Genomic DNA, 11184 nt, shown 5'->3' on the forward strand with positions numbered 1-11184 from the left:
CGTGTATGTTGATCGGTATCCTCTTGTGATAGGAATAACAATAGAATCGCTAACATGTAATTACCTTTTGTACACGAGACATTTCAGACAGCAATAATCTATTTCTACTAAACGCTCAATCATCTTGCTTTCATTAAACTAGGTAAACAAACATATGTATTTGTTAATGACTTAAATGGCGATATCATAATATTACACATTGTATTGTTGAACCTGTGTGTCATAGATCTTAAAACAACTGTCGATGTTCTATTGTTATTACCTCCTTCAACTGTTATACGTTATAAAAGAAAACGCTGCCATGTATATTTTAGTAATATTACAATAAACACTTTGGAAACTGAATTTCAATGGATTTATTTTATTTCATGATGGACTACAGTCAATTACATGGTAATATTGGAACAAACATAAAAAATAATATAATCCAGAATACATAAGTATTATATAAAAAGCTATAAATTTGGCCGACAATGTGTAGTTTGAGCTTGTTGCGGCATATAACCGATGCGTTCTTGAATTTCACTTTGCGGGATTTTACCACCCCAGGGGGGAGGATTGAATGTTGTAGGTGGTCTTTCTGATTCTTTCTTAGCTTCGAGAGCTTTCCTCATCGCCTCATATTCTTGCAGATCGTCTAGTCGTAAGTCGATTCTCGTCGGACTGCGCCGTATCATTTTACGAAGGAAAAGTTCAACGCACCTTTCTTTTAGTATAAAAAGATCTTATAATACGTCGATCAATATGCAGGGAATATTGTTAATAAAGACCAAAAGAAAGAATCCTAACTTTCTTTAATCCTTAATACTACACAATCGTCTGCAACATATTTATAAAACAATGTTTTATTTTTAAATATTCTTATTCTGCTTTAAATCCTTGATTTTTATCAGAAGTACTTCAAATTTTTATAGATTCGAGAACAAATCCTAGCCTAGGGTTTTAATCTTATAGATATAAGATTGATTAAATTTTATATCATATGGATTTAGGAAATAACAAATCTTTTTACATATCATATATTATGTGTGCAATACATACAGAATACATTTATATCCATTATGCAACTAATAAGTATATATTATTAAGAGTTAGAGATATAAGATTTAAGAAATGAAATAAATGTAATGATAATATTTATTTGATAAATGAAAATATTAATGTCTGAATTGATAGAAATATTTGACTAAAAAATAAGAATGTCAAATATTTCGCACGGGGCACAGAACCATGTAAAGTCACCCCTGAAAGTTACGTTAAGATGGCGGATTACAAGGAATAGATAACTGGCCAGTAATAATTCCGAAATAAATAACACTTTTAAGAATGCACTAATTACTGGACCATTTATATTCGCGAAAATGACATTTTTTCTACGATATTTCGTACGAATCGTCCATAGATTCGCATCATTTACAGAACTAGCGTGAAAATGTGGGTACAACAAGGGATTTGGCCGCCGTAAACACGCTTCTGATCGAGTGCTACAATTTTCGTTGATTTTGTCACGGCGGCAAGCACTCCCCTTTAGTAAATTGTAAATAATTGTAAATTAAGCACCAGGTAACGAAGCGCCAGCAGAAAAGGATGCTTTACTTGGAAGATTATGTTGAAAGTACGTAAAAACGAGGCATGCTCTGCTTACCCAGCTTCTGAAGAAAGTTACTAATCTTTCCAAATATACTCTCTCGCACAAACATCAGAAGCGTTTCTTAAAGCGAATATTTTAGTAGATATTGTATTATCACATGTAATCATTTAAATGCTGGCTTTTATTTTATTATCGAGTTAAATACCTCATTATATGAGCAATTTATTGATATACCATTCTTTGTAAGTTTAAGGTTAGTTGTATGTTTTCTAAATAGTGTATAGTTTCTCTACTCTACCTAATATATTTTGGAGTTAAACTGTAACTTGTAATATTTCCTGTGAATAGAATGCGAACATTGTAATTATTATATTAATTAGATAAATGTCATTTATTCTTAAGTAATTAATCTTTTTTATGTTGGTTTTGTTTGGTTATGTTAACCTTCTTCTTTTGCGGTTCCAGTGATCGAGCACCTACCACAAGAATTAAGAGACCGATTCACAGAAATGAGAGAAATGGACTTAGGTGTACAGAGTATGTACATATTATTATGGACTATATTTATTATTTATGAATCATATTAATAATTGTTCAATTATTGCAGATTCAATGGATAGTTTAGAAAAAAAAGTAAAGATTTTTTTTGCAAATGCAAAAAAGATGAAACCTAGTGAAAAGGAAGCAGAATATGAAGCTATTAGAAGAGAATATTATAAAACTTTAGAGGATGCAGATGAGAAGGTGCATTTAGCTAATCAGATGTATGACTTAGTAGATAGATATTTGAGAAGATTAGACCAGGAATTGCACAAATTTAAAATGGAGCTGGAAGCAGATAATAAAGGTATCACAGAAATACTGGAGAAAAGGTCATTGGAGCTAGATCAACCACCTACGAATAGTAGTCAAAAAGAGAATCGATATAGCTTTACAACATCCAGTAGGTCACGAGACAATCATAGTCATTGTAAGTATTCCCTTGCTTCAATTAAATTTTATTCAATATGAAAAATACTTTAGACTAATAAAAATTTTTATAGCTCGAGCAGAAAAAAGGAGAGATTCAAATGCATCTTCTACATCAATAGAAAAACGCTTAGCTATAGAAAAAATTTCTCCAAGTCTTCCTGAATCGCGACCAGCTTCTGCAAATTCAGGACCAATTATCGCCGCTACTAGCGTGCCATCTACTCCTACAGCAATCGCGAATTCTGTTGGTTCTGTGAGTTATAATCTCGGTCACATAGGAGCTGGTGGAAATGCTATAGCAGCTGCAGCATCACAAGCAATTGCTGCGACGCAACAAATGCAACATGGCAGACGTACTGCCAGCTTAAAAGCTAGTTATGAAGCCATTAACACTGGAGGTGTACATGCAGCCGAATTTAGTAGAGAATTAGCTGGCGCTGCTCAGACTGCCATTGCAGCTATACAGCAAGAAACAACTAAAAAGCATAAAAAGTATGCATCTGCTAGAAGACCTCTGTACCCTTTGTGAAAATTTTCGCGTGTTTGCTTTGAATGAATATTATTACTCATTTTAGAAAAGTAACTGCTGTCCCAAGTTCGAGTGTAGTTGCTGCCTCTGTTCAGCAACCTGTATCACCTCCAGTTATAACTACAAATACACAAGTTGTAGATTCAGATAATCCAGATTGGACTTATGATCCAAATGAACCAAGATATTGTATATGTAATCAAGTATCTTATGGGGATATGGTTGCCTGTGACAATTCAGATGTAAGCTAACCTTTTTTCCTTATATATATTTCCGTATGAGTCAAGTAAGAATATTTATATTTATTAAACATTTATTTTTTCTCATTATCTTTTTATAGTGTCCTTTTGAATGGTTTCACTATCCATGTGTGGGTATCACTGCGCCTCCAAAAGGAAAATGGTACTGTCCTCAATGTACATCTTCTATGAAGAGACGTGGAGGTCGGAAAAACTGATCGTACTATAACCAGTGCAAATATAATGAGAAAAAATTGATACTACCTCTTAGGCATTGTCCGTCAAGTACCAACTTAGTTAGGAAGCTATTAATTCTGATTTTATATCAATTTTTAAATATGTTTAAAGTTTAAGTCTTGATCTTATCTGGTCTTGATCTTGTCCCAGGAAACTTAAAGTTCTGTCTGTGAAGCAAAAAAAAGCAGCTTTTTTTACTGCATTTTATAGACATAATGGGAGGATCAGACGGTGCAAAAAGTGGGCCTCGAACAAATTTCGTTTTACGAGAAGATTTTTCGCATAAAAGTATTGCAAATATTTCTTAATACTTTTTGCACCATTCTATACCACGACCATATTAGATAGTTTCTACGAATTTACATTGAAAAGTAACCTTTTCCTCTGGTAATACGTAATACGATTCATTGACTGAAACACCAGAGGCGATTTTCACTGTGAATTTTTCGAAATTTTTGTTTTTAGTTTACGCAATGTCAAACAATCTTCGTATATTTACGTCCTCGTGTTAGTTCAGACGTGTTTAGTATCTCGCTGAATTGACAACTAGGCGAGCAATAACATTTTAAGTGTTCTACGCTTTGAGAAAGAAATAAACAAGAGAGTGAGAGAGCGAGAGAGCGAAAGATAGAGAGAGAGAGAGAGAGAGAGAACCGATAACAAATTGTGAGAATACTACTTTCGAAATGTAGCAACTTGATGTATAAATAAAGCGACCGATGCAAGATTTATCATTTGTATTACTATCATTCATAAAGATGTTTCTTTCTCTCATTATTACAATTAATATTCCTCATTTAGATATGTCCCATCCTAAAATTACTCTCGTATTATGAAAATAGTTTATTGAGTCATTGGAACATTTCATTTTTAAAATAATTCAAGTATCTTATCGTTTCTGATCTGATTAACTACGAGTTAACTGCAAGGACATATTTAACTTATTGAAATATTCTATCCTTCAAAAAGGGTGTCGCTATTAAAATAACTGTAATTATCACGATTTAACGTTATAAAAAGGGAAATATGCTTGTTAGTCATATGTGATTCATAGTTGACAATTCCTTATGGCAATTTGTAGCACATTTAAAATATTGTTGACGTCAAAATATAAAAAGAAGGAAACTGAGGCAAAAAAACAGTATAATTATGATGTGACTCATGACATTACTACCGGGCACCGGGAACCCGTAATTATTGACCTTCTTTATTTCAGAGCATGTCTAACCTTGCTTTTCGTTCCACTTCGAACATTTTATTACGTATAAAAATTGAATAACATTACAACATCTGTGTCATACATAAATGAAGACATAATCATGATCGGAAGTAATTTACGCCAAATTATTTAGCAATTTACGCGCAAAGGACTCCACTATCTGTGAAAGGTCGCACATTATTTTCGTTCCGAAAGAATGTACGAGTTAATATGCTTCTGCAAAATGCGTTGCAAGGTATCCTGGTTGTATATAAATCAACGGAGGCTCGCCAGTTTGAAATCTTGTTCTTCTTCAACTCTGCGCGCTCTTGTAAAGTACAGGAAATTATTTTGCAACATTCAATTATGTCTTATATACTATTTGCAGTTTTCTTCGTTACGGGCATTCTAAGGGACTGTGCTCTGGCACAGGATACGATTACTTTTGGCAGTAATGCAGTTGTGTCATCAAGTATGAGTATAAGAAGAATTTTAAACAAACTTGAGGAATTTAAATCTTTTTTAGCCCTTCTCGCTTTCAGAAAAATACTTCAGTTTTTGAAGACTGGAAATTTCTTTGAAATCTAATTCCGATTGCATTATTATTCCGTAAAACTTTTCTAAATAAAGGATGATGTATTAACTATATTTTCAAACATAAAATATTTGCTAAAAATAAGATGTATTCTATTTCTATCGATAAAATATTACCGAAACATGATTTTGGTCGCTTTTGAATTTATTTTTGAATGTGAATTTTAAAATTTCTTGAGAAATTATATTTTACTGTAGAAAAAATGTATTTAAGTTAAATATTCGGTTATAAGTTATTAAATTTTATATTTAAGCTTACAGTGACACAGGTTATTCGTGCTGTGTTCCAAAGGACAACTGCCCATATTCCAATACGGGAATCGATATTCGAATTGTTAATGGAGTATGTATGAGTAATGTATTTAATAGTTTAATGATTAGAGATGTCATTTTCTCAAAAAATACATCGTCTTAATTTTAATTTTTAGAATTCGAATTGTCCCGCTGGCCAAGTGTGTTGTTGCTCGCCTTCTTCGGGAAACTTGGTCGACTCTAGTTGCGGTGTCAGAAAAATTCCAGTGTCTGCACATCCTCAAGGTCAAGCCAGTTACGGAGCATATCCCTGGCAAGCTGCACTTTTAATGACTAACAACGCTTATGTTGGTTCGGGTGTACTTATTACTCCAAACCATGTGTTAACTGTCGCCCACAAAGTAGCATCTTACACGTAATTTATACTTTATTTTAATTCCAAAAAATATTGGTATTTTTATTCCCTTTTGTGTCTTTTATATATTATTTTTCAATAAAAGAAATTTAATATTTCAAATAAAAATAAATATACTTTTCTATAGAAATGGTGGACTTAAAGTGAGACTAGGAGAATGGGATGAACAGTCCACCAGTGAGACTTATCCATATCAAGAATATTCAATTAAACAAATATCTATACACTCTCAATTCAATTCTGCTAATCTTCAAAATGATGTAGCAGTAATAACTTTAAATAGTACTGTTCCAATTTCAAGCAGTCCTAATATAAACACTGCATGTCTTCCTACAGGAATACCTGCAGCTTCTACAAGGTATGCAGAAAATCTATATTTAATATTGAGTTTTATTTAATCATAATAACTTTATATGCTCCATATTTTTCTTTAAGATGTTGGGTGTCAGGCTGGGGGAAGGATGCATTTGGTACAAATGGCAAATATCAAAGTATAACAAAAGAAGTAGATGTACCAATTGTTGATCAATCAATCTGTGAAAATGCTTTAAGGCAAACTAGGCTTGGACGTTCCTTTATGTTGAATAAAAATAGTTTCATATGTGCAGGGGGGGAACAAGGAAAAGATGCATGCACAGTAAGTTATTAACGTGTTAAGATCAGATTTTAGTAACAAATATTAAATAATATTATTGATATCATTTAGCTCATGTTTTTAACAAGTATTTAATTTGTTAATTCCCTTGGAAGTACTTATTTTGATTAAAATTCTTCTAGGGCGATGGTGGTTCACCATTAGTATGTCAATTTGGTAACAACCAATGGCAAGTTGTTGGAATAGTTGCATGGGGTATTGGTTGTGCAACTAGTAATATTCCTGGTGTATATGTCAATGTGTATAATTATATTCCATGGATTACACAACAAATAACTCAGAGCAAATGATTATACAAAATATAATAAATGTCTTACAAATTGACAACCGTTTTTTGTAAAATATGTTTTTTTGTAAATTATTTATATTACAATTGTATTCTCATATTTTTCTATGATATTTGTATAACTTTTACAAATTTTTGTTTTTTCTAATAATGCTTCATAATGTAGTTGCATAAATTTATTCATTTAAATATATTTGTATATGAATTACTAAATATATTACTGCGCAGAAAATATTATATGCAATATTATCGTATATTTTCCCTGAAATAATTGATGAAGTACATATTTAACACTTTAAATTTTACATGTAAGATAAACTTAATGCACGTTTTATAAATAAAGCAATTTTGTATTTTGAAAACATAATTATTTTGCCGATAAGGTAATTAAAAATCGAAATGTATTTAATATGACTTAAGTGATAAGAAAACAACGTATAGATTTACATTCTAAATGAAGCTTGATTCATGAAAACTGTAAAGTGCATTTTATGTAAATACATAAATTGATGATAGAGGGCTTATCGTGTTTGACGTTTGTGAGAGGAAAAGTACTGATTGTTTACAATTTTACAAGATCTCAAAAGTTCAGAGGAATACGTAGATGACATGGATGCCAATGCAGATGATGACGGAACACACAGCGAATTAGGTATATCTTTTTACATGGCGCACATTTAAATATATTAAATTATCCTTTAAACAATTACAGGTTATGTAGTGAGATTTCCACATATTGTTCCAAAATGCAGAGATTCTTTCTTATCAATTACTTATAAAATTATACGTCTTAAATTTTTACAATTTTACATACACGTTATTTTTCTACTTCTGATACTTTCATATCATTATACTCTCGTATTATCCTTATAAATTACCAAGTTTTTTGTATGCATACATATATGCCTTCATACATAAAGAAACACAAGAAAAGAATAAAATATTTGTATTACAGAATATCCAGAAAATAGACAAAATAATGTCGAAGAGGATTATTCAGAAGAAAATACAGATGAAACATCTATATCTACTGAAAGTACTTTTGACTTGACATTACCAGCAACACATTCTGTAAATTTTCAATATATGTTTCCAAATTTATATTAAATATTTGTTTTTAATTTTTTATGTAATTTAGACAGAAAGATATTATTTGAGTTGTGTTTGGAATGTTATAATATAAATGTATTTAATTAGTATTTAGGGCATAATTTAGAAGAACTTAGAGGGAGGACAATATTAGATGATGGACTTTACGTTAACTTGCCATTATTAGTGAAACAGTCTGTCATGTTATTTCCTGGACAAACATTACCAATGACAGTATTTGATGCACAAACCATTGATATGATAAGAACTTGCATTGAAAATGACAGGACATTAGGTGTTGTATGTTTGGGATATGATAAAATGGTACCAATAGGCACAACTGCTGAAATTTATGAATGTATGTATGATCCTGATCAAGGTTTTCGTTTGAAAGCTAAAGGCAGGCAAAGATTTAAGATTCTCAGAGTTATAATTCAGGTAAGTTTTAAAATAAATCATCATATATGTAATATAGTAATTGTCAAAGTAATAATATATGTTAATGAATTATTTATTATATATGTAAATTTCCTTTGTTCTTCTATACATTCATGACTCTTATAACAAGGGAATTTGCTTGTAAAATCAGGTATTTCTGAAAAAAAAACGATTAATATATTTACTTCTATATATGTAGGGATATGATAAAATATCAGCCCGTGTACAAGTTTTACCAGAAATAACGCTTGGGCCACCATTCTTAGACGAACGTATAGCCTCGTTAGATCATATACGAATACATCCGAAAAATGAGGAAGATTTTAAGAAACAAGAAAAAGTAGAAAATTTAGATGCTGTAGTAACCCCTTGGCCTGCTTGGGTATACCGACAATATGATCCTTTAAGACTTTCGTTAAAAATACGACAACGTTTACAATTTATCGAAAGCAGTATGTACTAGTACTATACATGATTCTTATACAATATCCTGTAATTTTAATGTTGTTTGTACATCATTTTAACTTAAAATTATTGATTGATCACAGAAGGAAGTAGTATACCAGAAGATCCATCAGACTTATCATTCTGGGTTGCCCAAAATTTGTTACTAGATGATAATGAGCGAATCGTTTTATTAAATTACGATTGCGCAATTTCAAGGCTACAAAGAGAAATGAAATATCTAGTAGAAGTATATAAAATTAACAATTTCTATTAAATCTTTCTAAATACAATTATTTTAAATCTTTAAGATTAATAGATCATATTTTTTAGGATAATGTATTTGTTTGTTGTAATTGCGATTCTTACATTGGAAGACAATCACATATGTTTCCAATGAGTAAAGAAGGTCCACAGGGTACATATTGTAACCCTTCTGGTATTATACATGAAACTGTAACTTTATATCACGCGCAAGGCCTTGCGCTAAGTGATAATCCACCGTCAATAAATTATACATGGTTTCCAGGGTAAGAATTATTTCTTCATATATTTTATTCTTTTTTCATACTTTACATTAAATTACTTTAGACGTGGATTTATTTCATGATAGATACGCCTGGACTGTCGCAACGTGTAGAAATTGTGGTGATCATATGGGATGGAGGTTTACAGCAGTTCAAAATAATTTAAGACCTAGGGCATTTTGGGGATTGATACGTAAAAGTTTGAAAAATAAAGAAAAATGAGCAAATCAAAAATTCAATAAATACCTTAGACCGAAAGGTTCGTTAGTTTGGAAAACCTGTGCAAATTCCCATAGTTTTTTAGTGTTATATGACTATGTGCAATGTTTATACTACCTTTGTGTTTAGCGTTTGTGCTGTTGTGAGCTTTCACTAGCGATAATATTAATTTTTCCAGTATCAAAGAAAACTATACAACATATTGGAATAGTTATTTACCATGAATTGCCAATCAACTGACGTACAGTATAAACAAATTTTAACAACTGTGTGTACATAGAATTTAATTTCATAGCTACTTATAGCTATATATAAGCATGAGTTATGAGATTGATATAAAACTGCATTAATTTTTACATGATTGTATTTCATATTTATATTAAATTTAAAACGTAAATTAAATGGATCAATCAATATAAAAAAAAATATATATCAACTATTATTTTTGCAAGGGCAGTTTATTCTGCCTCATATGCTTTTAATCAGTGTCTGGATAACATACAATTCTCAACTTAAATTTTTTATTTAACTAGTCACTATGAGACATATACATCTATCTTCAATATCAGTATGGTAATATGATAAGAATTTGTCAACGTACCTTGCCTAATAAATTTGCAAATCGGAGGTTGCTGATATTTAATAGTAATTAGATACAAATTTTTTACGATTTTTATGTTGTCACTTAACACGATGAAGTAGCGATAAATTCATGAAAGATTGAAATAGTATTGATTTTTCTTATTGGTGTGTAATATTTACATATTTCCTTTTCACATTATTATTTAGGAATGCATGTATAATTGCAAAATGAGTTTAACTTTATGCCATTATTGTACTGAACTTCAATAATTATATACAAGCTATGATCTAAGATATAATACATGTTACTGGAATATGCTATTTTGTTATTTGTATATCAGAATTTAATAAATGTGAATTTAACGTGAAAAACGTTATTTACAAATTGCTTAATCTTTTATTACTTAGAAAAAAATATTTTGAATGGGTTTAGACACACAAGGGAAGATGAAATTGAAGGTGAGTATATAAGAAGGCAGGAAAATTAAATGAGATATTTGAAAGGAAACAGGATATTATGAATTAAACTGCATTTTTTCATTAATATCTTGCGCATGTTGTATATTTCTCGGTTACCTTCAATTAAATTTGTTATAATTATATCTGTATCTCAATCATTCTCTTGTATATGTATCGTGTTTTCTTTAATCGTGTTGAATTAGCAGATATGTTTATTTAACAATCTGCCACAAAAATTTAATCATTCGACGATAACACTTCGTATTATAGTACTATCATTCAGACATATTTCGTTATATGTATATCGTAGTCGTTTCGTACGTACTCGAGATTCGGATACGCTGATTCATTCATATTTATCATTTCGACAGTTGCTCGTCGTTTCCTGAATCCTATGTATGCCTGAATATTATTTAACTTTGTGATTTTAATTCCTAAACCAATTTAATCTGCATATT

The 11184-nt window shown here is 30.7% G+C and overlaps 4 protein-coding genes across 12 annotated transcripts; 3 read left to right on the plus strand and 1 right to left on the minus strand.

The window, feature by feature from the left end:
- Positions 1 to 341: 341 nt before the first annotated feature.
- LOC112212341 (anaphase-promoting complex subunit CDC26-like) lies at positions 342 to 3735 on the minus strand. 3 transcript variants are annotated; one of them, XR_004461180.1, is made up of 4 exons: positions 3596 to 3735; positions 3084 to 3517; positions 1646 to 1929; positions 342 to 819 (listed from the first exon to the last, which is right to left on the minus strand). XR_004461180.1 is itself a non-coding variant. In XM_012382307.3 (2 exons), exon 2 carries the CDS (start codon positions 675 to 677, stop codon positions 456 to 458), a length of 222 nt encoding a protein of 73 aa, XP_012237730.1. In that variant the 5' UTR covers positions 678 to 819; positions 1561 to 1657; the 3' UTR covers positions 342 to 455. The 3 variants fall into 3 exon arrangements, 1 of the variants encoding a protein (XP_012237730.1); XM_012382307.3 differs by lacking the exons at positions 3084 to 3517; positions 3596 to 3735 and having other exon boundaries at positions 1561 to 1657; XR_004461179.1 differs by lacking the exons at positions 342 to 819; positions 3084 to 3517 and having other exon boundaries at positions 1382 to 1929; positions 3596 to 3719.
- On the plus strand, positions 1348 to 4299 carry LOC100747401 (inhibitor of growth protein 3). Of its 4 annotated transcripts, none has more exons than XM_003487330.4 (6): positions 1348 to 1615; positions 2057 to 2128; positions 2199 to 2561; positions 2635 to 3055; positions 3139 to 3334; positions 3433 to 4299. In XM_003487330.4, exons 1-6 carry the CDS (start codon positions 1588 to 1590, stop codon positions 3547 to 3549), a joined length of 1197 nt encoding a protein of 398 aa, XP_003487378.1. In that variant the 5' UTR covers positions 1348 to 1587; the 3' UTR covers positions 3550 to 4299. The 4 variants fall into 4 exon arrangements, with proteins under 4 accessions (XP_003487378.1, XP_024221568.1, XP_012237723.1 ...); XM_024365800.2 differs by lacking the exon at positions 1348 to 1615 and adding an exon at positions 1692 to 1833; XM_012382300.3 differs by lacking the exon at positions 1348 to 1615 and adding an exon at positions 1705 to 1844.
- Positions 4300 to 4533: 234 nt separating this feature from the next.
- Positions 4534 to 7006, plus strand: LOC100747758 (phenoloxidase-activating factor 2-like). 2 transcript variants are annotated; one of them, XM_012382305.3, is made up of 7 exons: positions 4534 to 5022; positions 5155 to 5238; positions 5615 to 5703; positions 5789 to 6027; positions 6155 to 6385; positions 6463 to 6664; positions 6805 to 7006. In XM_012382305.3, exons 1-7 carry the CDS (start codon positions 4998 to 5000, stop codon positions 6970 to 6972), a joined length of 1038 nt encoding a protein of 345 aa, XP_012237728.1. In that variant the 5' UTR covers positions 4534 to 4997; the 3' UTR covers positions 6973 to 7006. The 2 variants fall into 2 exon arrangements, with proteins under 2 accessions (XP_012237728.1, XP_024221569.1); XM_024365801.2 differs by having other exon boundaries at positions 4535 to 5238.
- Positions 7007 to 7396: 390 nt separating this feature from the next.
- On the plus strand, positions 7397 to 10630 carry LOC100747880 (protein cereblon). Of its 3 annotated transcripts, XM_033319409.1 has the most exons (8): positions 7398 to 7620; positions 7924 to 8039; positions 8166 to 8495; positions 8695 to 8947; positions 9044 to 9189; positions 9273 to 9469; positions 9553 to 9725; positions 9864 to 10630. In XM_033319409.1, exons 1-7 carry the CDS (start codon positions 7578 to 7580, stop codon positions 9686 to 9688), a joined length of 1221 nt encoding a protein of 406 aa, XP_033175300.1. In that variant the 5' UTR covers positions 7398 to 7577; the 3' UTR covers positions 9689 to 9725; positions 9864 to 10630. The 3 variants fall into 3 exon arrangements, with proteins under 3 accessions (XP_024221511.1, XP_033175300.1, XP_003487382.1); XM_024365743.2 differs by lacking the exon at positions 9864 to 10630 and having other exon boundaries at positions 7397 to 7620; positions 9531 to 9661; XM_003487334.4 differs by having other exon boundaries at positions 7399 to 7620; positions 9553 to 10630.
- Positions 10631 to 11184: the final 554 nt, after the last annotated feature.

This window comes from Bombus impatiens, unplaced genomic scaffold, assembly GCF_000188095.3.
Source record: "Bombus impatiens unplaced genomic scaffold, BIMP_2.2 scf_0151, whole genome shotgun sequence".
Lineage (NCBI taxonomy): Eukaryota > Metazoa > Arthropoda > Insecta > Hymenoptera > Apidae > Bombus > Bombus impatiens.